The sequence below is a fragment of the Maylandia zebra genome, linkage group LG9 (genome assembly GCF_041146795.1).
Source record: "Maylandia zebra isolate NMK-2024a linkage group LG9, Mzebra_GT3a, whole genome shotgun sequence".
Taxonomy (NCBI): Eukaryota; Metazoa; Chordata; class Actinopteri; order Cichliformes; family Cichlidae; genus Maylandia; species Maylandia zebra.
Window position 1 is genome coordinate 266,703 of NC_135175.1, and position 27,064 is coordinate 293,766.

At 43.0% G+C, this 27,064-nt stretch overlaps 2 protein-coding genes across 6 annotated transcripts in view; both read right to left on the reverse strand.

Annotated features, from left to right (window-relative positions):
* The window catches only part of palmdb (palmdelphin b), an 82,256-nt gene that overhangs the window by 28,392 nt on the left and 26,800 nt on the right, over positions 1-27,064 (reverse strand). For all 5 annotated transcript variants that reach the window (XM_076888768.1, XM_004572067.6, XM_076888767.1 and 2 more), the window contains 2 exons: positions 24,810-24,940; positions 20,674-20,788 (listed from right to left, as the gene is read on the reverse strand). In XM_076888768.1, coding sequence (XP_076744883.1) covers positions 20,674-20,788; positions 24,810-24,940 — 246 coding nt within the window. The remainder of the gene's footprint in view (positions 1-20,673; positions 20,789-24,809; positions 24,941-27,064) is intronic.
* On the reverse strand, positions 8,154-15,122 carry LOC143420562 (palmdelphin-like). The gene is made up of 2 exons (XM_076888773.1): positions 14,632-15,122; positions 8,154-9,855 (listed from the first exon to the last, which is right to left on the reverse strand). Exons 1-2 carry the CDS (start codon positions 14,831-14,833, stop codon positions 8,768-8,770), a joined length of 1,290 nt encoding a protein of 429 aa, XP_076744888.1. The 5' UTR covers positions 14,834-15,122; the 3' UTR covers positions 8,154-8,767.

A 27,064-nucleotide genomic window follows, 5' to 3' on the forward strand; every position in this document is an offset into this window, starting at 1 on the left:
TTCTACTATCGATGCGTAGCTCCTGTTAAGCCACCCAGTGATCTCACATTACTTCATCCAGCTGTACTAATCGTCAACAGCAGGTGTGTTCGGAGAACCGGATTAGCGAGCTCAAAGTTAGCGCGATGATTTGATCTTGGATGTAGTAAGCGAGGTACGAAGAACGGGCCCCAGGACTGCAGTAAGCTTCCTGGTGTTTGTGTCTAACCAGATACTTACTCATCTCCTTGGTCTCCAGTAACATTGTGACAAATTCTTAACCAGGATGGACAGTGGTGTGAAAAAGTGTTTGCCCTCTTCCTAAGTTCCTATTTTTTTTGTGTGTTTGCTCACACTTAAATGCTTCAGATCATCAAACAAATGTAAATATTAGACAAAGATACCAGAAGTAAAAATGCACTTTCTAAATGAAGGCATTTATGATTAAAGGGGAAAAATCCAAACCCACGTGGCCCTGTGGGAAAAAGTGATTCCCCGTAAACCTAATAACTGGTTGGGCCAGGCTTAGCAGCAATCTGCTGCAAATTGCAATCGAGCATTTACAAAACTGACAGTGAGTCTTTTACAGCACGGCGAAGAAATTTTGTCAAGAAATCGTTCAGTCTCTTAACCCAAGCAGCTGTTTCCTGATCTGCTGCTGTGAAGATGTTAGGATATGAAAAAGGTCTCTGTGGTATAGCTGTAGTTCAGGGCCATTTTTAATTGGCCCGTCATTTTATAAATTAAATAGAATATGGCCGCACTTCAACTTTTGCTTGAGTGTATTGCACTTCTTAGTTTTAACACCAGGGGGAGCTGCTGTTGATCAAGGCAGTTGCTCCACCAAAAAGGACAATCACAGAAGAAATTTACCCCAAGTTACTAAACATGGCAGAACCAAAGAAGCGAAAAGTAGAAAGTGAGTGCAGAAAATTTCAGACATGGTGGGAGAGTGAAGATTCCTTCAAAGAGTTCAAGACAAAGTGTGTCTGTTTGATCTGCACTGAGACTGTGGCAGTTATGAAAGAGGATAATGTACGACGTCATCATGAAACCAAACATCAGGCCTGTGCATCCGACACTGGTGCTGAGCCAGAGCAGAAATTAAAGCAAAGGGTAGCTCTCCTGTGGGGTCAGCAACAGTATTTCTTTGTGCTCAAAAGGTCCAGGAGAAGGCTCCAATAGCCGCTATGAGGTCGCCCAACTCATCACAAGACATGGCGAGCCTTTTTCAGATGGAGACCTCATAAAACACGGCCTCGTTAAAGTCACCGAAATAATGTGCCCGGAAAAAGTGCAGAACTTCAACAACGTCAGCGTGTCCAGAAATCCAGTCGTGCGACGCATTGAAAACTCGTCAGCCAACATTAAACTGCAACTGTCTGATGAAGCTGCGCTTTTGATTTTTACTGCATCGCATGTGATGAGAGCACCGACGCCACAGACGCCGCACAGCTGCTATTTTTTTTGCAGGGAGTGGACGAGAGCACGAGCGCTTTAAAAATCTATTCCACAGTACCCGTGTGTTAATAAGCATGCACGTGCACACATGCTTCAAATATCAATAAAGCGCATTGATTCTGTCACTACCCTGGTTTTGCGTAACACTTTCTTTATACGCACAGCGCACGCACACGTAGTCAGCTGATCTCATCTGATGCACATCTGCTCCTCGATCAAGTGACATTTGAATTTTGGCACGAGTGGTGATCAGCACCACAGCTGGATGGCCCGATTTACATACCCAGCGCAGCTGATACTCACCAGAATAATCTACTAAAATGATGCACTCCTGTTATTAAGTCCAGTTCAGCCTGTTAATGTTGGTAATCGTTTGAAGCGAACGTTAATAGATGTGTTGCTGAGCCTAATAACTTAAATAACAGGCTTGAAATGTACCCGTCCCATCTTCATTGTTTTTCTCTGTGCTGTCTAAGAAGAAATCTAAGGCTGTTCTGAGAACGAGCTACCAAAGCTTTTTCTGAATAAATCAATAAAGATCCATTTATGGAAAGCTGTGATGAAGGCAGCTTTAATTATATTCAACAATATAACACATTTGACCACTTTTAAGTGATTTTTCTAACTTTAATACACTAAAGTTAAGGTTATATACCTAATTTCTAGTAAGCGGCCCAGCCCCTCCTATATATTTATGTACGTGGCCCTCAGTGAAAAAAGTTTGGACACCCCGGCTGTAGTTGGTCGGCAGCACCTGTAGGGGGAGCATTTTTAGCCTTCTTAGGAAAAATGACCTTATCCAACAGAGCTGTGATGTTAGCTTTCCTTGATAGATCTTAGGAGATCCCATGGAATCTAAACCATGGTACACACTCCACCCTGTTACTGTTGATGAAGACTGGAGCATTACCCTCATGAAAGTCAGTGGTAACAAGTTTTATGGAGTGATGAACCCAAATTTGACATCTTGATTCAGTTAATTGTGGATGTGTATGTTGGAGGTCAGGAGACAGTTAAAAAGGCTGTGTCATGGTTTGGGGCTGCATTTGAGCCAGTGGTTATTGGGGAAGTATAAACACAGAATAATACAGTAAGATTTGCTTTCCATCGTGTTACGGCTTCATTTTTCAGTTTGACAATGACGCCAAACTGCTGGTGCAGTAAAACCGTACCTAGCACTTTCTGTCAGCTCAGAGATTCGACCTCAACATTAGTGGAGCAGTACATGATTATCTTAACAGAGAATGGAACATCTGAAGTTAATGAGTATTCACCAGTTGCCCTCACAGTGTATTTCTTGACCCAGCTAAAACCACAGGTGAAAACATCTAGAGAGTTTCTGCAGTTAGCATACAAACCAAATCTGTGACTGGATGCAGCAAAGAGGTTAGTCTTTGGGGGGGCTCGCCTTCTTTGATTTTTTTAAACACCATTCAGCCACTGATACTGAGAGAGAAGAAGCTACAGGACATCTCTCTAAATTCATCCACCATTTCATGGATCACTGAGCGCCTGACAGACAGGCACAGTATCTGAGGATGAGCTGTGTCAGTGTAGTACCATAAAACTGTGTGTGTGATTTGGTGATGTGAAATTCAGAGCTCCACAGGGTACTGTGTTGTCTCCATTCCATTTCACCTCAGACTGTCAGTACAGCTCAGTCTGTGCTCATTCTGCAGTGGCTGCATGTGCTATTGACAGGCAGGAGCAGTGCTTAGAGAAATCATCTGCATCTGAATGTGAACAAGAACAGAGGGCTAATGATCAACTTTAGAAGGAAGAGGCAAATGGTTTGTGCTGGGACAGAATGGTAAATGGACTGATTGCTATATAGCACTTTTCTACTCTCTGTACTCAAATACATACAACATGCCACATTCACCCAATCACACCCATTCTCACAAGCACTGTCTCTAAACTGGGTGCTTTTCTAACTACATTCACACACAAGCATGGATTCATCGGAGAGCAACGTGGGGTTAGTATCTTGCCCAAGGAGACACTTGACATGCAGACTGGAGGAGCCAGGGATTGAACCAGCAACCTTCCGGTCAGTAGTTGACCTGCTCTACCACCTGAGCTCTACAGCACAGAATGTTAATGTTGCAGAAAAGTACAGCTACCCAAGTCCCTGATATATATATATATATATATATATATATATATATATATATATATATATATATATATATATATATATATATATATATATATATATATATACACACTCAACAAAAATATAAACGCAACACCTTTGTTACTGCTCCCATTCCCCATGGGATGGACGTAGAGACCTAAAATTCATTCCAGATACACAATATAACCATCCCTCCCAAACAGTGGTCACAAATCAGTCCAAATGTGTGGTAGTGGGCACATCTGCTATATTGAGATAATCCATCCCACCTCACAGGTGTGCCACATCAGGATGCTGATCTGACATCATGAGTAGTGCACAGGTGTACCTCAGACTGCCCACAACAAAAGGCCACCCTGGAATGTGCAGTTTTGTCTCACAGCAAAATGCCACAGATGCCACAAGCAATGAGGGAGCGTGCAATTGGCATGCTGACAGCAGGAATGTTAACCAGATCTGTCGCCCGTGCATTGAATGTTCATTTCTCAACCATAAGCCGTCTCCACAGGCGTTTCAGAGAATATGGCAGCACATCCAACCGGCCTCACAACCGCAGACCTCGTGTAACCACACCAGCCCAGGACCTCCACATCCAGCAGGTTCACCTCCAAGATCGTCTGAGACCAGCCACCCAGACAGCTGCTGGAACAATTGGTTTGCACAACCAAACAATTTCTGCACAAACTGTCAGAAACTGTCTCAGGGACGCTCAACTGCATGCCCGTCGTCCTCATCGGGGTCTTGACCTGACTCCAGCTCGTCGCCGTAACAGACTTGTGTGGGCAAATGCTCACATTCGATGGCGTCTGGCACGTTGGAGAGGTGTGCGCTTCACGGATGAATCATGGTTCACATTGTTCAGGGCAGATGGCAGCTGAGAATGTCCCAGTTCTTGCATGGCCAGCATACTCACCGGACATGTCACCCATTGAGCATGTTCGGGATGTGCTTGACCGGCGTATACGACAGCGTGTACCAGTTCCCACGAATATCCAACAACCTCGCACAGCCATTGAAGTGGAGTGGACCAACATTCCACAGGCCACAATTGACAATCTGATAGACTCCATGCGACGATGTGTTGCACTGCATGAGGCAAATGGTGGTCACACCAGATACTGACCGGTTCTGGGTCCCCAGACCCCCAATAGCGCAAAAAACTGCACATTCCAGGGTGGCCTTTTGTTGTGGGCAGTCTGAGGTACACCTGTGCACTACTCATGATGTCAGATCAGCATCCTGATGTGGCACACCTGTGAGGTGGGATGGATTATCTCAATATAGCAGATGTGCCCACTACCACACATTTGGACTGATTTGTGACCACTGTTTGGGAGGGATGGTTATATTGTGTATCTGGAATGAATTTTAGGTCTCTACGTCCATCCCATGGGGAATGGGAGCAGTAACAAAGGTGTTGCGTTTATATTTTTGTTGAGTGTATATATATATATATATATATATATATATATATATATATATATATATATATATATATATATATATCTCACACCCACTGGATTATTAGGTGCATCAAGCAAAACAAAACAGGCAGATAAGTCAAACTTTACTCAACTCATTCTTCTTGCTTCCTCCACTTCTGTACCATTGATTCGTCAATGTTGAATTCTCTGCAGCTGCTCTATTCCCATGTTGCTGCAGTATATTAATGACTAACCTCGTATTGTGGATGGATTATCTCAGTTGTTCTCCTGACTGAAGTTTGGTCCGTTTACAGCATCCTGCCATGCGATTGCATTTGTCTCTAACCATCAGGAACCTTCACGTTAACTTTTATCGAGAGGAAAAAAGTTAGCGTTCATCCTCCAGCTTCACTGTGTTTATGCTAACATAGCTGTGTCTAGGGTTGCCAAGTCCCTGAAAAATAAATAAGGGACACCTCGTGGCCATGGCCGGGCAACCCAGTTGTCTTCACCCTTCCCAGTGTGGTAGCTCTTTTTTTTGTGTGTGAAATTATTTTTTAAGCATTTGACTTGAATTTGATTTAAGCAGATGCATATTCTTTGTGATATGACCATATGGGAAACAAATGATCATTTAGCCATTTATTTTTAGCTCAAAATGACAACATTAACACATAAAACAGGTCTCTTTCTTAAACAGAAGCCTGTCATGCTTAACTTTTGAAAATATAAGTAAATCTTTCTTTAAAAGAACTCTGTCCTGCTTAACTTAAAATCATATAAATTAATAGAAAACAATAGAACGAAAAATATTCTTGTAACAGTGCACATATAGTGCATTTAGTACAATTGGCTTCAGCTGAGTATTTCAGCTTTTCTAATGCTAATCAGCTGCTCCTGTTTCTAAAACCCGCTTGTTCCCATGATTACGCATCATAACTCATCATCATTATTAATCTATTACTTTTATGTATTAGTCATCTATTTGTTGTAATCATCTATCCTTGCAGTTGTTTATTACACAAAATAAGTTATATTATCACACTTCTGGCCACATAGCCCTGATATTCACTGCACATGCCCATATTAACCTTAACCAGAGGGTTTAAACAACAAACCAGTGTTTACATACCATATCTGCTTCTGCTGTGGCCTGGTGGACAAGAAATTGGTTAAGGGTTCCCCGAGCTTTCACGCCCCTCATGTTCTTCATGTGCCCACCACTAGAAGCATGCCTATGGAAAAAGTGCGCCGGCACACAGTGCAGTGCGCTTTAAAGGTGTTATCGTGCACTTTTCCAGCCAGGTGTTTTTCCCATTCCTCCCTGTACTTTTGCAGCCTTTTTTTCTTTTTCTGAGCGAACAAACATTGCTGCTCTAATGCTGGGCTTATACTGTGCTTACTTCATCTTGCATCGTGTAGTATACGTGGGGTAACGAGAAGCGATTAACACATCACGACCAGCTCCCAATCATCAATCGCTCGTGAGCCGCTCACACTGCTCACGCGCAAACACATAAACGTCGGTGAAAAAGACGGAGCAGCACGGCTGTGCAGCGTGTGATCTGGACACAAGCGATGGAGGCACAACTTGTAGAACTTCCATGTGGCATCACAAAATGATCACGACCACAACAACCCTGAAAATAGTTGGATTTACACTGCTGCTAAATCACAGCTGCCTGATCATGTTTTTCATTAGCAATTTAGCAAAGTTGATGGTGGTGGTGTGTCTGTGTGAGTGAAAGACAGAGAGAGCGAGCGACAGATTTTCTGTTATAACCTTCATTTTATGGAGGCACAGTGTGAGCACTCAGGTCGCATCAGAGCATCGGGCCGTATAGTGTGAGACCTGCATCGTGACCTGCAAACTTCTAACCCCTGTGAGTCAATCGTGCAGTTTGAGCAGGAGCTGAATAACGTGACTGAAAAAATCGCACAGTGTCTGCCCAGCTTTAGGTGTACTGTCGTCCGAGACTTGCACCGCAGTGACGGCGTTTGTTTCCCTGTTGGCCATGCTTCTTGTTGTGGTCATCTGTTGTCTTCCGGTATTTTCTCCGTAAGCGACCTTTCCTCCACCAATGAGATGAGCGGTAATCTGAATTGTCATACTCGAATTGTCATAAGTGTGCTGTCAGCTCATTGGTCACAAAGCAGGAGAGGGGCTGGGAATTATGTTTTCCAACAAAGCGTTAATTCCATTAACATTTATAGACTACTTTTGATTCTCACTGTATTACGGGACAAAGTGCGTCCCTTATTAGCTCAATACGGGACGCGTACTTTTGTTTCGAAATACGGGACGATTCCGTATTTTAAGGGACGGTTGGCAACCCTACACTGTGAAACGGGCTGTGTTTATGCTAACATAGCTGTGTCACTAGCGATCACGTAGCACATCAGTATATACCAGCTAGCCCAACTTCAGTAACCCTACAAACGTCACTGCTGTTTAGTTTTCTGTCTTCATTTATGTTGGAAGTGATAGCAGAGCTGTACGTTTGAATGTTTCCGAAATCTCTCAGTCAGAACATGCAATATCATGCTTAGGTGGAAACTCGCGAGCTAACTTCCTGCTAACTAAACTAAAGCAGCAACGCTGATCATTTTATTAAAGGTGAAAGAATTTAGACAGTTTGTAACTCTCATTGGCGCCACAGTGTTCGTTTGACTTTGGGACCTGAAGCTGACGGAGTTTAGGACCCAGATTACTCCGCGAGGCTCCTGACTACGGTAATCGTAATGCTCAGACAATCCATCAAGCGGTGCGGCTTCGTAGCTTAGCAAAGTCATACTACAACATTTTTTGATAGATTTTTGAGCGCCGTGTACCACATAAAATCGGTCAGTAAGCCTAACCAGAATTCATACATGAGGCGCACCAATTATAAGGTGCACTGTCGATCTTTGAGAAAATTAAAGGATTTTAGGTGCGCCTTATAGTGCAGAAAACATGGTATATGAAGTCCAACACAAAGGCTATTTACAAAAAAGGAGTGAGCAGGTGCAGTCCCAAAGGAAGGATATTTTTGATATTCAGAAAACATTTAAATGAAAGGTAAAATTAGAAATCATCTAATCAAAGTTCAAGCTGACTAAATTATGAGGACGGACATCGTAATAAAATGATATATTTAATATTTTTACAACAAAGGTTTTAATATTTTGACATGTTTATGCCCCGCCAATACCAGACTTTCCCATTCCAACTCCTAAAGTGCACTAGAAACAAGGAAATTTGGTAGATAACTGCCATCAGAAATTTAAGACATAGACTTGACCAAACAAATGAACTTAGATCAAAGGTATGAGCACAGGTTGATTCACAGCACAGTACCATTTAATGCAACTCAGTTACAAAGCAACAAACTAACTGAATGATAAAATTTAAATTCCAGTGGCACAGTTACTAATAAACAAAAAGTCTATCAGGTGTTTCTATCACTCAAGAGAAGTTAAGGTTTCATAATGGCACGAATCACAATTTATTATTATTAAAGATTGGCAGGCTGAGAAGTACTACATTGGCTTGGCAGCAGAAAATGCATGCATGAGCACATTCACCAGAAAAAAAGACAAATGTTGGGGAAGAAAAATCACCTAACAAATTCTATTCCCAGTTCTTTTCCTAACAATTCAGTTTCTCATTTTCCTGTTTGACTGAGCTTCATCGTCTCCATTTTGACCGCTCCTGTAAATAAGGACTGTGCTTTCCATACTTGTGGATGAATGTTGGCTTGTGGAGTCCTAAATCCTCCTGGTCTCTTTAGGTATCTGTAATGTCTCTGAGCTCTATGACCTTAGCTGTATGCACCTTGGGTTGAAATACTTTGCTTCTGTACCCCTGTGGGTGGTATAAAAGATACTCTTCCCTGTTGATTTCATTTTCATCCTCATCGTTGTCGTTATTATCAGAACTGTTGTCAATAATCACCAACTCAGCTTGAATGTCTTCCTCCTCCTCAGCATTCTCGTAGCCCATGAAGATCATTGATATGGGTTCTAGCTCCCCTGGCAGAGTGCTGACAAGGTTCAGAGAGACATTATTTTCTGCACAAGAGGGTAAATCTTTGTTAGAGTCACCTGAGGTGCCTAGCAAGGGATCAGGATCAAATTTATGGTGGACGAGTGAAGAACTAGATCTATCTAATGTTCTGTAGACTGGCTCTTTGGGTCCAGGCATTCCTTCAGGCCTGAATTTAACTGAAACAAGAGCTGCTGTGTTTGGACTGCTTGTATCTGTTGTGCTGTTGGCAAATGCTCTTGGGCACTTGGTGCTAAAGTGTGACTGTGGTATTAGAAAGGTCTCACACTTGGCCTGCTCTCGAGAGTGCAGTTTGGCCCCTTCTCCAACTCTTCGTACTTTTAAAGTCGAGTCTTGACAGATCGATAGAGGAGTTTTGTTTGGGGGTTTTTGTTCCTGCAGGCCTTGGCTGCAGTGGTTTTTCTCATTTAGGATTAGAGATCCAGTTTTGAATGAGTTTACATTCCGTAAGGGGCTGGGTTTTGAGTTTTTTGTTAGTGATTTAGTTGATTTCCTTGGTGTTGATGGCCTATTCGTCCCTATATAGGGCACAGAATAGACAGGTAGATGGTACTGCACCTCAGTAGGTACATTCCTATCAGCGGCCTGATGCAGAAGCTCTTCTACCTCGGTAGGGGTCATCTCTCCAACTGTTTCACTATGGATTTTAGTTGTCCCTGGGTGCAGTGCATACACAGACTTACGTCCATCATCATACACCTTTATCCCATTCTTTTGGATGGTTTCTGGGATGATGGTTGAAGCTGACACCACATGACTTTTGCCTGTTTTCTTATCATTTTCCACACTGATCTTCATAGCAAATGTAGCTGGAATGAAAGACATAGATGAACTCTTAGGACATGTACTGGACAATAAATATTGTTCAAATAAAGTTCATATTGCTGAATTTTCTTCTAATGCTTGATTTGGAAGAGTTTTCTTTGTATTTAATGACAGAAAACCTCCCTCAGCACCTCATGAAAGCTCCTGCAGTCGTCATAGTGGCTAAGATGAACAGGTACATGGCTCAATACATGAGCCCAGAAAGGAACTAGCAGAAACCAGCAGGAGAAAAACACCAGCTGCTAGTAGACAGAGCAGGTACTCGAGATTGCAAGATCAGACTGAACAACCTGTGCAACATCTCCATCAACTACAAGAAAACCTGTGACTCAATGCCTGGGATGCTTAGAACTGTACAAGATGAACAAGTGCCTAAGAGCCATCATCAAGAGCTCAGTGGGAATGTGGTGAACAACACTACAGGCCAATATGTCTGTGTAGGTTCTCAGTCATTAAGGCCACAGTAGGCTAAGGAGCTTGGAAACAAAGCCAGTGGACTTTTGTGAAATTTTGTGATTTTCACCTCTCATCCAAAAGACTTGTTTACTTCTAAAACCAAATGGTGGAAAGTCCCAGGTATTCAAACACTAGTGGTGGTTGACCCTGAAGAGGGTCACTGACCCACTATCAATCATGTGCGTCATCACAAGAGCCAGGGTATGAAAAAAGGCATGAGTTATTAACACCAGGGGTTTCACGGGAAACCATGTGACATACTAAGGTCAACTGATGGGTTGAGGCACCTGGGAAGGGATCTGAGGACTGTATGCTCTATATTACTTCTCTCTCAAATCTGTCTTCTTCATCCAAAGTGTAAACATTGGCATCCTCAAATGAGTGACCTGTATCCTTACAGTACAGCTATCTCTTGTCCTGTTGAGGTGGCTCTTCTATGTTGTGCAATTTGTTTATGGACTGGCTGTTTAGTTTCTCCAATGCAGAAGTTTTAAGCACTTCTCCCTGCACCCCACAGCATACACTATGCTGCTTAGCTTGTTTGTTTGTGAGTTTTGTCCTTGGGATTACCTGTCATGGTTCTGGTCTTTCTGGTCGGGCTCTTTCTGTGTTTAGAGTTGGGTTTTGAGAAATGGTTTATGTTCCTAAGTTCTATTGATATACTTTGGTTTCTTTTTGTATTTTATGCTTAGTCTTTTGTTCGTGGGTCATCATCATGGTTTGCCTTTATTAAGATGATTCTGTCTCCGAGCGTTTGGATTTGGGTCCTACACATCACACTCAGTCTGTAATTCCACAGACCTCGACAGACCTAGTTTCCATCTAAGGGTGTGCCCGTGTCGGAAGTGCATTGGGATGTTGATGTTGTGCTTGGAGTTTCTCTGACAGACCTGCTACATAAGGGATGGCAGTGTCGTTCCATTTGTCATTCTGTTTCTCCCCAGTTGGTTTCTGACCTTCTTTCCTGTGCGTCTTGAAGACCCAGTTGGAATAACCACATGTGATAACACTTTTCTTTATGTGTGTGTTCCCTAATGCTGTCCACAAACGTACACTGAATCAGATAAAATCATATTGTCCTTTGATTTGGTTTCACTCTTCAATTGTATCCCTACAACTAAGGCATCAGAAATGCTCAGGAAACAACTACAGTAACAAAAGCTTTTACGTACAATATAGATTTTTTGCTGGGGGAATGCATTTGATACGTGCTGCTTCAGTCTATCTTACTACAACCATTGAAATGCAAACTGTGCATGCATGTATTAACTTGGTGATATCAAAAATGTATAAATATTGTAATTGATTCTAATCTGCTGCTGAGTCTATGTTACACTGTTGAAACTGAAGCTACTAGAACACAGGACACACACCAAGAATTCCTGTGGAATCACGCATGTTAATTTCACTTTGATCTGTGACAAAGTCACAAACCTTCTTTATCAGGTTGTGGGACAATAAACAGTTGCAGTGCTCTAAAGTACAGCCATCACCTTAGAAATACAAACTGATAATTTTCTGGAATTACAATATTTATTTTATGCTCTATCACTAAAATACTAAATTAAGATTTGCGTCAGCATTTATTGCCTGTGCTTTTTACAACAGATTTATAGACTTTTAATCACCACGTCATAAAATAGGTAGCAGTCATAGGGATCATTTTCTGTGGAAAAAGAATGATATAATCTGGGAAATGGAATAAGGGAAGCATCCCCCTGGTATGTTGCCTGAGCTTTGTGGTAGGTCCCAGGCCTCTGGAAGAAGCCCCAGGAAGTATCTTCAACAAACTCAATAACATATTCAACAACAGTTTAACCATGAAGTCTAAGTTGAGTAACACTATGTAAGCAAGTCCAAGAGTCTCAACTCTGAGTAAGCTCACGCTCAGTTAAGCATGTGCGTGACAAAAGAATGAAAACCATTGAAAACCAGTTTTATACTTTCTGTGGTCACGAATTACCCAACATTTTACTGAAAAATACAGGACAGCATGTTTTATCAGGAAAGGCAAACAAAAAAGTCTACGATTTCATTGATTTTAAATATTTCAGCACAGTTTTCATTTTAAATAAAGAATACAGATCATTTTGGGAAAGAATAAGCTGGATCCAAAGTGGATACACATCCAGTCTGAATCTGCAATCCTTATGTCTTTTGGATTTGTCCTGCAGTGCAAAAGGACTGAGAGCAGACACGAGTCAGGGTAATCAAACTCAGTGTTGCTGTATTGAGACTTTAGATGGTTCTCGCTCTGACTTTCAGACACTGTGCCTTTTAAAATGTTTTTTTACAACATGTAGTCCTGAACTAATTCTCAATTTGTAAACAAATGTAACATAAAATATTGAGAACTTGGACAGGATGCAGCTAAAAGTCCACTTTAAAACACATTTTTTGAGTCTTAAACTCATTTCAACCTCATCGTCGCTCAAATATTCACATCATCGTTACCCAACTGTAACAGACCTTTTTTCATTAGTTTGGCTAATTACAAGATAACAAATGACTAATTATTGATCAGTGTGTTATGTGTCTAAAGTTTTATATAGATAAGTTGTGTAATGTACCCGAAAGGTTGGTTCTGTTCATCTGGACGCAGCGTTATCAGTGGGAGAAACATTTCATCAGTCATCCACGTGACTTCTTCAGTCTCTGACTGCAGCAACAGGACCGCTCTCAGCACCGACCAAGTGTGTTTGAACTGCGTCTTCTTTCCACATATTTCACATACAAGGGTCAGTTCTACAGGCAGAATCATGGGTGCCATGGGCTCCCAGTTTCACCCATCGTGGCCAATTTGTACACGGAAGAAGTGGAAAAGAGGGCTTTGCTATCCTACCCTGGAACACCACCAAGCCATTGGTTCAGGTATGTGGATGACACCTGGGTGAAAATCAAATCTCAGGATGTACCACAATTCACGGATCACATTAACTCGGTGGACCGACACATCAAATTCACCAGGGAGGATATGAACAGTGGCAGGTTAGCCTTCTTAGACTGTGAGATTTCCATCAGTAATGGAGGACATCTAAAAGCTGACGTGTACCGTAAACCTGCACATACGGATCAGTATCTAAGGTTTGACACTCATCATCCACTGGAGCACAAACTGGGCGTCATCAGGACGCTACAACACAGAACGAACACCATCCCCACTGACACAGCAGCCAGGGAGGCAGAAGAACATCAGGAAGGCCCTGAGTAAATGTGGTTACCCCAGCTGGACTTTTGTCAGAGCTGGAAAGGCTCCTAAAGAAACCACCAGCTGATCCAGGAGAGAAGGACAACCAATGACTAAGCGAAAACCTGTAGTGATCCCGTACGTGTCAGGAGTATCGGAGCAGCTGAGACGCATTTTCTCTAAACACCACGTATCTGTGACCTTTAAACCCCAAAACATGTTGCGGCAAAAACTGATCCACCCCAAGGATCGGGTCCCCCGACACAAACAGAGTAACAGTGTACGCTGTTAAGTGCAGGAGGATTGGCAGGATTTATACATCGGGGAAACCAAACAACCAAAGAGGACGGCACAACACAGAAGAGCTACCTCGTCAGGCCAGGACTCTGCAGTCTATTTACCTACAGACCAGTGGACACTCTTTCAATGATGAGGATGTAACATCCTGGACAGGGAGGAACGCTGGTTTGAGGGCGGAGTCAAGGAGGCCATTTACGTGAAAAGGGAAAGACCATCTCTGAATGGAGGAGGGGCCTAAGGGTACATCTGTCACCATCTTACAATGCTGTGATTGCAGCCATTCCCCAACTCTCTGTGAATGGGACTCATGGCCATTGATCAGTGGTTGTTGATCAATAGTCATGAGAATTTGCATAATCACGATGAAGGAACTGACCTCCCAGCCCATTGTTCCTTCAGTGGGCTGGTTTCAGTCATTATGTAAATGTCCTGTTTATAAGATTGAAACCTGCAGTCAGCTGAGACTGAAGACGTCACCTGGATGATGACGAAACATTTCTCCCAGTGAAAACGTCCTGATGAACAGAATCAACTTTTTGGAGATTTACCTGGATGACTGAGCATGCATCAAGACTGATGTAATGTACATTACATTTTTCCAGTGCAAGGAAACTGACAGCTGGCATCAGATGTATGATACGAACAGCATGTACCAGTCACATAACCACTGAAACATGGTAACATTGTTATAGACTAGCATCAATATTATAGGTTTCAATATTGTGGCTGATCAGTGTATTCTTAGCATCATGCTGAAGGATGATCATTTTAATCCATCTGCACCAATGTAATATTTTACAGCCTGTCAGAAGTATACCTTTCTTTGGTTCATGGCTACCGAGTTCACATACAGGATGGGTTTCTGCTGCTGCCAGTGGAATGAGTGATAGCATATCTGGTAGTGGTGAAGGGACATGATGGGTCACATCTAAGAAGAATATAAGACCAGTGAAATGAAAGCAAGCACAACATAAACCAAGATTAGCTATATTTGGGCAAATATATACATATGTCACCATTTTTAAGATTTCATTATATTAGTAATATGACACATTATTCCAGTATGTGACAACAAAGACACTTATACAAGAAATTACAGATCAAAATGAAAACTGATATCCATCTTCTGAATGAATTCTCACAACTGATGCTCAGTTTTATCATGCCATAAACATTTTTTTATGTTTCTAGTAATCTGAGCACACTTGGGATAACCAAGTATCCCATGATGCAAAAGCTGCTATTATACTTTAATGAAGCTCTAATAAGTTTTGTAACCATTTACCAGGAGAAATTACTCACAGCACATCAAAGAGCTAAAAAAAGTGCACACCTGGTTGGGACTCTGCGTGTACCTCCTATATGTGGAGACAAAGTAGTTGAGGTTCAAAGTAGTGAAAGAAGCATGAAGTAAACATCACAGCAGTGCTACAGTTCAGCTTGTTTAGTAACGGCAGTCCACAGCTGTCACATTAGTAATTTCACTAGGTTAAATGAAGACAGAAAGCAAAGCAAATCAGGCATATTAGTCCTTGCACTGCATCCTCACAATGTGAGTAATCCATTTATCTGCCACCTAATTCACTCGAAGCAGTCGCTTGTGCAACAAAGCCCACCCACACAGTCTTCAGTGAGAACATCTTATTAGAAACAAGCAGAGCTTACAGATAGCATAGCAGTTAGCAGGAAGTCAGGAGAAAACATCATTCCTTTAAAAAGGTGCTAGAATCTGTTCACAACAATGAAAATTCAAATCATCATCGTCCTCGGTAAAACTGGCGTGGATTGCATGAAACCACACCAGCAAAACACATTTAGCTACTCTGCACACTTAAAAAATGCAGTAATTGAGTACTTAGTGTTTTTAAAGGTGACCCCAATGGACAATGAACAAGCCTTAGTCTAAGACCTTAACTGATCTAACTGCAGATTAACACTACAGTACACATCTATAGTACACTATGCACAGTGCTTTGTGTGTATATCAGTTTATCATTTTAAAGTCTAACACTATAATTCTATTTGTGTGATCATTTTCTTCTTGTAGGCATATATTTCTGCTGGTAGTTGTGTGGCAATGAAAACTATACACTCAAGGCTGATGCCGTTGCCTTCATCATCAAAATATAGTTTTCTCAACTGATTGTAATGAAACAGCTAACACGTAACATTAACTAAAATATTACTAATTACCAACTTCATCCCTAGTTCGAGTCAAATGTGTTCAAGTCAAATGTGGTTGTAACATTATAAGATTAAGATACCCTGCTCCTCGTATGAAGATAATATGACATTAAGGCAACATGACATCACTAACAGCAGACCAAATAAAAGACTTAACGTGGCAGTGGGGTCAGGTGCAGAATTAAAAACTCTAGAACAGGTGGCACGCGAAGGGTTAACTGATGGCACGACCATAGCTGGACTGGCCATCTGGGCCGACTGTGATTTTTCGTTTCTATGGGCCGATGATTTTTTTTGTAATGGTATAAACAATGAGAGGTGGTGGATTGGCCAGATGTGTAAAAATAACTCTGGTGGTGGCTATGGCACAGCTTCCACTGAGGCCAGCAGGTGGATGAGGGAAGGGGAGGCAGGAGGAGGAGAGACCCGAGGCGGCCGCTGGTCCGAGTGTCAGGTGAACTGAACTTCAGGTAAGAAGTTATGACCTGCAGTCTATCTGGGTCAGATATAAACCGAGTTTAGATGGAGTTTATTTTCGTTGTGTTGACTTTTTACAGTCAGTTGCAATAACTCGTACTGCGTGCTAGCTAGCATGATGGAGTTTCTATACAGCTGGGTGGGTGCTATGATGTTACTGATAGTGAACTTTATTTATAAGGTTAATTATTAGAGTTGCCAACCGTCCCATACAAACGGAATCGTCCCGCATTCAGAGAAAATATTACGCATTTCGTATTGAGCTGAGAAGGAACAGTTTGTCCCGGACTTCAGCTAGAATAGAAAAAGACACAAAGCTGGAGTTACTCTGTGTCTTTGCTGCAGAGCTGCCTCTTCTTTTGTCATTCTCTGCCCCTCCCACTCCTGTTGCTACTTCAATCATGAAACTGATCAATGATCAGCTGATCGGCTGTTTGCTGGAGCCACAGCTGTAAAGCTGCTGGTCATGATGTCGGTTTGAATATGTGGTGAGAGGGAAACATGAAGATGAAACCAGGAGATGTCCTTACTGAATCATCAGAGCTGTGATGGAGAAACAGGTTTACCTTTTAGGTGACATGAATGAGTTGAAGTTATGAACTGTTTCTGAGAGACAAATAACACCAGGATCCTTTTCTAAGTAGCTGACAGCTGGTAACTGTGCAGGGGTGGGTCTAGCAAAGTTATGCCAGGGGGGCAGGTAGGACATTAACAGGGAGAGGGGGGCACAAAGAAATACTTTTCTTTCTTATTCTCATTTAAAATGTCTAGCTTTTATTAAATAAGTATCTGAATCAGATAAAAACCAAAGTTTTTATCTGATTTAAAATGTATAAAAATCATACATATACCAACAAGACTGTACATCACTGTCACAACAGCGTTTGTTTTCATTCAAAGGCTTTATGGCTTTAATACCTGGTGGGTCGGTCTCTAGTCAAAATGCCCAGGCTGATTTTTTTGTCCCAGTCCAGCCCTGGGCACGTCACGCAGTGAGTTAATCTGAGCAGGTGCATTAAAAAATGAATGGCTGGGACAGCGGTGCACATCGCAAATTAGCTCGCATAGACACATTAGTTGTGCCGCTTCTTAATGACGGTATCTTAGCTAACAACCCCAACTACCAGATGGAACTTGTAATTGGCTAAAAATAACTTAGCCTACCGGTGAGAGGGACGTTGCTAGCTGGCAGTTTTTTCAAGCAATGTTGAAATTTCCACATTCCAACACTTTAAAAGATTCAGCAGCTGTTCGCTCAGCGCAGCACCGTGGAAACACACGGATACATCCGTAGACTCGAGACAGAATTCACAATGTGTTTTCGGGACTTTCAGGCGTATGGACCAATGTTTTCTTTTCTGATCAAACCAGAAAGCTTTAATGAGCAGCTGGGTTTGTCTCGCATTAACTGGCTCGACAAAGAGGACATCGAAATGCAGCTGATAGAACTGAAAAGCTCGACTCTGTGGGGTCAAAGTTTGCAGAACTACGGACGCAGCTGGAATCCACAGCTGTGCGTGTTCATGGAGCTGCATGTTCACCTGCTGGACATCACTGCCTGACAAGTTTAACTGTCTTCAGAACATTGCAGAGGCCTTATTGACAGTATTTGGCTCTACATGTCTGTGTGAGCAGATTTTCTCTCACACGAGTCCTCAGGTAGCCTCTGAATGCTGGACACTCGGAGACCTGTGTCTCTGAGTGGGAGACCAGAGATCATATTAACATGTGTGTCTCTGTATTAACAAACATGCCATATTGGCCCAGTTTATTTTTCTTATCATTGTTGTGAGGAGACCATAAATAGCATTTGCATTTTCTGTATTTGCTGTTATGGATAAAAAAGTCTTTGTTTTTTTTTTGTTTCAAAATAGCTGATAACTATTCGCTGACAGCTGCCAACATCTGCCAACAAATATAATTCTATAAAGTGGTTCTATATAGTGTGTAACTGTTAATATAGAGCGTTATTAAATTTATTGCTATTTATTTATTGCAGAAGTCAATAAATTGCTACTGCAATTTATTGACTTCTGAGGAAAATTTTAGATGCACTCATCATCAGAAAGGTTGCCGACCCCTGGCCTAGGCCATGTGCCCGAGGACTGCCACCAAAACTTCTTGGGGTACTGAATAGGGCCGCAAAAAGCCCGGCCACACAAAGGTGGAGGCTCAGCTGCTGGATCTGATGATTCTCGAGCAGTTTGTCAAGGGACTCCCGACAGGAACAGCGGAGTGGTCCTTTGCCATCACTTTGCCCTCTGACACCTTCCCTCAGTCCACGAGGGACGCATAGTGGTAAGGTGGTAAGGGGTATACACCAGGCTATTGTAGACTCAGGGTGCACACAGACCTTGGTCCACCAAACTCTGGTTTGGCCCGGGGCATTGCTGAAGGTAGAGTGGGTGGAGGTTAAGTACATGCATGGGGACATACACAAATATCCTACTGTGCTGCCAGAAATTAAGTACAAGGACAAAAAGCGTAGTGGGAAGGCTGTGGTTAGGTCATGCCTGACACATCCTTTAATTCTGGGGACGGATTGGCCATGATTTAAAAACCTGTTGGGGCAGTGTGTGGGGATGCATTCATGACCTGTAGCAGCATGTAGTGTATATGCTGTGTACAGCGGTGATCCGAGGCCATCCATCGCTGACTCTGGGGAGGAGACGGCACTGATTCACTCCATGGAAGATTTCCCACTACAGCAGTCTCATGACAAAACTCTATACTCAGCCTTTGACCAAGTGATAAAAATTACTGGTCACATGGTGCACCCCGACACAGCACTGGCCTACCTGAATTTTGTATTAATCAGACATAGACTGTATTGGGTGAGTTGTAACAGTCGCACAGAAGAGGAACACACCCAGTTGTTGGTGCTTTAAAGCTTTTGGGAAATTCTCTGGTTAGCCTGGCGAAGGAGAGAGATGATAGTGCCAAATTCCACTATTCCCAACTCCCCCCATTGTAATGACCATCTCACACAAGCCCAGAGAATGGGTGTTGCTGCATTGCAACAGTGTTTTGCAGATGTGTTCTCCCCCCTGCCTGGCCATACCACACTCAGAGCACAATTTTGAAATGTGTCCTGGTGAGATGGTGCATTCACAGCCCTACAGGTTACCTCAACATAAAGAAAAAATGTTCAGAAAGAAGTGCTTGGTTTAGCCCCATAGTTCTTATCTATACGGTTCTGTGGCGACTACCACAAGGTGAATTGTTACAGTTTGATGCATATGTCATGTCCCGGGTCAACAAGCTCCTGGATCAGATAGGCATTGCACCTTTTTCATGACACTGGAGTTAACCAGTGGCTACTGGCACATCCCCTTATCTCCAGAGTCTAAAGAAAGTCATTCTTCTCCACTCTGTACGATTTGTACCAATTTGTCACACTTTCGTTCAGCTTGTTCAGCAACTTTCCAGTGTCTCATGAACCTGGTGTATGACATCATCATCCATAGTGACACCTGTGCAGAGCATGTGCAGCAGGTGGCCATAGTCCTAGAGTCTCTGAGGCAGATGGGGCTCACAGCCAACCTGAAGAAGTGTGTGAGCAGACAAAGGGAAGGTACAGTATCTGGGGAGGTGAGCAAGTGGGCCTGCAGGAGGTGAAAACAACACCCATCGTATACTGCCCATGTCCCAAGACTAAAAAAAGAGGTGAGGCAGTTCTTGTGGCTGGCTGGTTATTGCCACCGGTTCATGCCAAACTTCGCAGAGCTGGCCAGCCTCTTGACTGCTCTAACCCAAAAGGGTGACCCAGATCTGATCCAGTGGACAGAGCAGTGCCAGACAGCGTTCATACAGGTGAAGAAGGCCCTCTGTGGGAAGCCTTGTTCCACATGAAAATCTCCACTGAGTGATCTTGGAAAAAAGCTGCAAATAAAACATAACTAGTACTCCAATAGTGTGTATGTATGGGTCCTTTGTGCCACACAGCCTTTAATGTGCATCATCTGTTATTGGGAGCTGTGTTGACACATCAACACATCAAAATACAGGTGTGTGTCTTTGATTTCTTTTATTGTTTTCCTTTTTCATTGTCCATTATTCTTAATCGTACTAAGGTGAAAAGCAAATACTAGCGTACTAGTAGCACTAATCCGCCCAGATGTATTTAATAAGTGACATGCATTAGTGTCACAGCCAAAAAGGCAAGCTGAGTGTTAAAAGGCACTTGATTTTTGTTTACCTTGATAATGTCTTCAGCTGTTCTCTCCACCTCTTTTAGCCGCTTCACCACAATTTCTTCATTGGCAGAGATATTGAGTTCTTGTGTTTCCAAGGCCTCAATCTCCTTCTCCATTCTGTACAGTTGAATATAATGAACAGTGTTAGCAAATACAAAAGGAAATCACTTGTGCATCCAAAACACTTGGATGTTAGGGTGTCTCTGAATAGCTTCAACAAGGTAAGTACAAGACTTTTAATATATGGCATTATGGGTTGTACTGGGTAGCTGTGTATTTTGCATTTTCAAAAGATTTTCAGTAAAATCATAATTCACATTGGCAGTAATGACACTCGGTTACGCCAATCGGAGGTCACTAAAATCAATATTGAATCGGTGTGCAACTATGCCAAAACAATGTCGGACTCTGTAGTTTTCTCTGGTCCCCTCCCCAATCAGACCAGGAGTGACATGTTTAGCCACATGTTCTCCTTAAATTGCTGGCTGTCTGAGTGGTGTCCCAGAAACGATGTGGGCTTCATAGATAATTGGCAAACCTTCTGGAGGAAACCTGGTCTTGTTAGGAGAGACGGCATCCATCCCACTTTGGATGGAGCAGCTCTCATTTCTAGAAACATGGACAAATTTATTAAACCACCCAAAATATGACTATCCAGAGTTGGGACCAGGAAGCAGAGTTGCAGTCTTACACACCTCTCTGCAGCTTCTCTCCTCCTGCTACCCCCCCAAAAACCCATCTCCATAGAGACTGTGTCAGCTTCCAAAAAGACAAAAAACAAACTAAAAGCCAGCAAATTAAACATAAACAATTACAAAGAAAGAACAATACAGTATCCACATCTGAACCAAAGAGTAAAACAGTGAAATGTGGATTATTAAATATTAGGTCTCTCTCCTCCAAGTCTCTGTTAGTACATGACTTAATAATTGATCAACAAATTGATTTACTCTGCCTTACAGAAACCTGGTTGCAGCAGGATGATTATGTTAGTTTAAATGAATCAACACCCCCGAGTCATTCTAACTACCAGAAATCTCGAAGCACAGGCCGAGGGGGAGGTGTGGCAGCAATTTTACACACCAGCCTATTAATCAACCAAAGACCCAGACAGACTTTTAATTAATTTGAAAGCCTGCTGCTTAGCCTCGTCCACCCCAGCTGTGAAACTCAGAAACCAGTCTTACTTGTTATCATCTATCGTCCACCTGGGCCTTACACAGAGTTTCTGTCTGATTTCTCAGACTTTTTATCTGATTTAGTTCTCAGCTCAGATAAAATAATTGATGTGGGTGATTTTAACGTCCATGTACAGTGGGGCAAAAAAGTATTTAGTCAGCCACCGATTGTGCAAGTTCCCCCACTTAAAATGATGACAGAGGTCAGTAATTTGCACCAGAGGTACACTTCAACTGTGAGAGACAGAATGTGAAAAAAAAATCCATGAATCCACATGGTAGGATTTGTAAAGAATTTATACGTAAATTAGGGTGGAAAATAAGTATTTGGTCACCTCAAACAAGGAAAATCTCTGGCTCTCACAGACCTGTAACGTCTTCTGTAAGAAGCTTTTCTGTCCCCCACTCGTTACCTGTATGAATGGCACCTGTTTGAACTCATCATCTGTATAAAAGACACCTGTCCACAGCCTCAAACAGTCAGACTCCAAACTCCGCCATGGCCAAGACCAAAGAGCTTTCGAAGGACACCAGGAAAAGTATTGTAGACCTGCACCAGACTGGGAAGAGTGAATCTACAATAGGCAAGCAGCTTGGTGTGAAAAAATCAACTGTGGGAGCAATCATCAGAAAATGGAAGACATACAAGACCACTGATAATCTCCCTCGATCTGGGGCTCCACGCAAGATCTCATCCCGTGGGGTCAAAATGATCATGAGAACGGTGAGCAAAGATCCCAGAACCACACGGGGGGACCTGGTGAATGACCTGCAGAGAGCTGGGACCAAAGTAACAAAGGTCACCATCAGTAACACACTACAACGGCAGGGAATCAAATCCCGCAGTGCCAGACGTGTTCCGCTGCTGAAGCCAGTGCATGTCCAGGCCCGTCTGAAGTTTGCCAGAGAGCACATGGATGATACAGCAGAGGATTGGGAGAATGTCATGTGGTCAGATGAAACCAAAGTAGAACTTTTTGGTATAAACTCAACTCGTCGTGTTTGGAGGAAGAAGAATACTGAGTTGCATCCCAAGAACACCATACCTACTGTGAAGCATGGGGGTGGAAACATCATGCTATGGGGCTGTTTTTCTGCCAAGGGGACAGGACGACTGATCCGTGTTAAGGACAGAATGAATGGGGCCATGTATCGTGAGATTTTGAGCCAAAACCTCCTTCCATCAGTGAGAACTTTGAAGATGAAACGAGGCTGGGTCTTCCAACATGACAATGATCCAAAACACACCGCCCGGGCAACAAAGGAGTGGCTCCGTAAGAAGCATTTGAAAGTCCTGGAGTGGCCTAGCCAGTCTCCAGACCTCAACCCCATAGAAAATCTGTGGCGGGAGTTGAAAGTCCGTGTTGCTCGGCGACAGCCCCAAAACATCACTGCTCTCGAGAAGATCTGCATGGAGGAATGGGCCAAAATACCAGCTACTGTGTGTGCAAACCTGGTAAAGACCTATAGTAAACGTTTGACCTCTGTTATTGCCAACAAAGGTTATGTTACAAAGTATTGAGTTGTATTTTTGTTATTGACCAAATACTTATTTTCCACCCTGATTTACGAATAAATTCTTTACAAATCCTACCATGTGGATTCATGGATTTTTTTTTCACATTCTGTCTCTCACAGTTGAAGTGTACCTCTGGTGCAAATTACTGACCTCTGTCATCATTTTAAGTGGGGGAACTTGCACAATCGGTGGCTGACTAAATACTTTTTTGCCCCAATGTAATTCTCTCCGACCTGTCAGCACATGGAGTTTTTCCATCTATAGCTAAATAAAATAAATACTGCACATTGGACTCTTACATGTGGAACACATCCCTTGTGTCCCTTTCACATAAAAACCACAAAGGTGATAGACTAAGATTAGCGGCAGACAACTGGAGTAAGCAGGTGTGACTGTGATCATTACCACTATGACTGTTAAATTAGTTGGAAAACCTAAATCTTGAGAATTACTAATAGTTTTAGGCACAGTGCCAGAGCTTTGTGGCTCACCTTATTAATCATCAGAAATATATAGTGCAAGTCCAAATACATGTTTCTGGCAGAAATACACACAGACTAAACTTTGAATATTAGCAGTTCAGTGAAATAATCGTTTAATGCTTTCATGTTCAACTTAGTAATAATCATAGAATGCAAGCATCACTTCCTGTTTGGCTTGTTCAGTGTGCACAACCTGTATTTTATTTGCTGAAAACCTGTATCAATATTTTATAGAAAGGCTTATTCTGTCATAATTATATATTCTCTGAACAAATTTACAAGGTATAAGTATATATAGTATCAAGGGCTTAAATCATGGTTTCCAACTCCAGGCCTCGAGGGCCGGTGTCCTGCAGGTTTTAGATGCGTCTTTGATCCATCACAGCTGATTAAAATGGCTAAATGACCTCCTGAACATGTCCTGAAGTTCTCCAGAGGCCTGGTAAAGAACTAATCATGTGATTCAGGTGTGTTGACCCAGAGTGAGATCTAAAACCTGCAGGACACCGGCCCTCGGGGCCTGGAGTTGGACACCCCTGGTGTAAATGAACGCGCCTCCACACTGCCCCCCCCGGTGAATACACAAGACATTTCCACTAGTTTTCCTAATTCTCATTTAGGGGTGTTATTACTCATGGTTGCATCATCCACATCACAGGTGAGGTGTACCATTATGTCCACCCATCAGCGGGCTATCATGATCTGTATCTGTATGTGAGCTTGTTAATCAAGAATAAACATTAATATCTGTAATTATAAATTACATACGAAGGAGTAGTGCTTTATAAATGATGAATTAAACACTTAATAATACCTTACTAATGCCTAATATTGTGGCATTATTAGGCAGACAGTGACTATAAAGTGTTACCTTCACCTACTTGATTTGCTCATACTGAGCTGTGCCCCATGTGTCCACTTTGGGATGTAGTGTGAGCTTCAGTGCAGGTTTGGATTACCTGATGATGTTGCTCTGCAGGTGGTCACTCTGCTGCTGTTCGTCTTGAGCTTGAAGCCTCATGGCCTCCTGCTCCTCCTCCGACTGCTGACTCAGACCGTCCATCAGCCACTGCTCCCTCAAAGCCTTCTTCTGTCAGTCAACCAACACACAGGCCTCTGCTTTAGCCTCAAACCGAGCTCAGTGTTCTTCTCATATTTAAAATGTTCAAATCTACGGTGACACCTGCTCTGTTTTCCATTTGACACTCTCTGCTTTCAAAAACTCTTTTCCTATCCTGTTAAGCAAAGAAAAATGTGTAGCTGATTTCTCTATCAGATATTTTAAGGAACATTACGTTTGCACACACTCCTCAGTTTCACAAACAGCATACTAGATCCAACACTATGAAGCAGCAGCTGCAGTGGAGCCAGTCCCTCGCTTCCCATTCAGCTGTTAGTCTCAGTCTGACATATTTAGATTTGCCAGAATGGGAAGCAAAGAGCTTCTCAGTATAGTTGGCATGGACTCTGGGAGACAAATCTTTAGTGAAATTGTAAAAACTAATGTTGTCCAAATAATAATGAGATGGATCTTAGTTTTTAGCATGTACAGTTTGGAAACTCAGACACAGGAGCTTTTGTAAGCACAAGTTGTAATCATGACTGGAAGAGTACGGATGTTCTCAAAGCTCTGCTATAAATATGTAGATGTGTATTAAACGAACCCGTGTCCAACAAAAACCTTCACTATGTTAAAGAGACTGAATGTAACCAATATCAGTGGACAGTTCCACGGTGTGGCAACAGGAAATGAAAATGAGTGTGGAGTTGACCCAGGCATCCTAACAGAAGCATGTTTTTTAAAACCTTTTCCACTCACGTGAAAAACACTGGGGGCGGGGGGGGGGGGTGCAGAATGAGTATAAAAGAGCTTCTGGGAAGGCCGAGGGTTCGTATTCATCCATGGATTAATGGAGAGCAACATCAGAAGAGGGGGGTAAATATTTTTACCAAATCAACCACTGCCCAACTACTGAAGACTTACGAACTGCAATTATCATTTTTAGCTTTATCGCTACTCATTGTTGCTCCATTGGATTATGGTCTCAGAGCAGTCGAAGTATTTTGTACTGAATCACTGCTTCCCCACCTGGACTTTACTGGGCATGGGTCAGGCCTGTGTGTTGCCCTTCTCCTTACCCTCATTGCATTCAAAAGTTTAAATTATGTACATTTGACTCAGCCATGAGGCAGTCTGCAACATCGGCTGCAGACTCACCCACCCCCACTGCTGCTGTTCCACCTCAGACACTTCACACCTCCTCTATTCACCCTGCTCACTCCCCCCCACCCCCAACAACAGCATCCAATACACACTCAACACAAGGCTCCAGCCTGTCTCTCTCAACCACCCAGGTTAGGAGGGAACTGAGGAGGAAAGGAAAGCTGTGGGCCCAGATGGCATCAGCTCGAGGGTCGTCAGGTCCTGCGCGGACCAACTGTGTGGGGTGATGGAGCACCTCTTCAACCTGAGCCTGAGGTTGGGAAGAGTCCCACAGCTCTGGAAAACCTCCTGTGTTGTACCAGTGCCAAAGACTTCACGCCCCAAGGACCTCAACAGCTACAGGCCGGTGGCTCTGACATCCCACCTGATGAAGACCCTGGAGCGGTTGGTCCTGGCTCAGCTTCGGCGCCTAATAAGCTCATCACTGGACCCACTTCAGTTTGCCTACCAGCCTGGCATTGGAGCGGATGATGCCGTCATTCACCTCCTACATCGTTCCCTCGCTCACCTGGAGACCGCTGGAAGCACTGTGAGAATCATGTTCTTTGATTTCTCCAGTGCCTTCAACACCATTCTTCCCTTGGTTCTAAAGGACAAGCTGGAGAACTCTGGAGTGGACCATCACCTCACTACCTGGATCCTGGACTACCTCACCGACCGACCACAGTATGTGAGGACTCAGGGCTGTGTGTCGGACAGGGTCGTCTGCAGTACGGGGGCCCCACAGGGAACGGTTCTGGCTCCGTTCCTCTTCACCATCTACACTGCAGACTTCTCCCACAATTCCACCCAGTGCTTCCTGCAGAAGTTCTCTGATGACTCTGCAATAGTCGGCCTCATCACTGATGGGGACGACAAGGAGTACAGAGGTCTGACCCAAGATTTTGTGGACTGGTGCCAGCTGAACTACCTCCAGATCAACGCCAGTAAAACCAAGGAACTGGTGGTAGACTTCCGCAGGCACAAGCATTCTCCACTGCAACCACTGAA

Excerpts from the sequence above, each read along its gene's own strand:
- LOC143420562 (XM_076888773.1), bottom strand. The coding sequence starts at position 14,833 with ATGGTGACATATGTATATATTTGCCCAAATATAGCTAATCTTGGTTTA. Across the intron at positions 9,856-14,631 it reads TAGCCATGAACCAAAGAAAG|CTACATTTGCTATGAAGATC; the intron begins GTATACTTCTGA and ends CTTTCATTCCAG.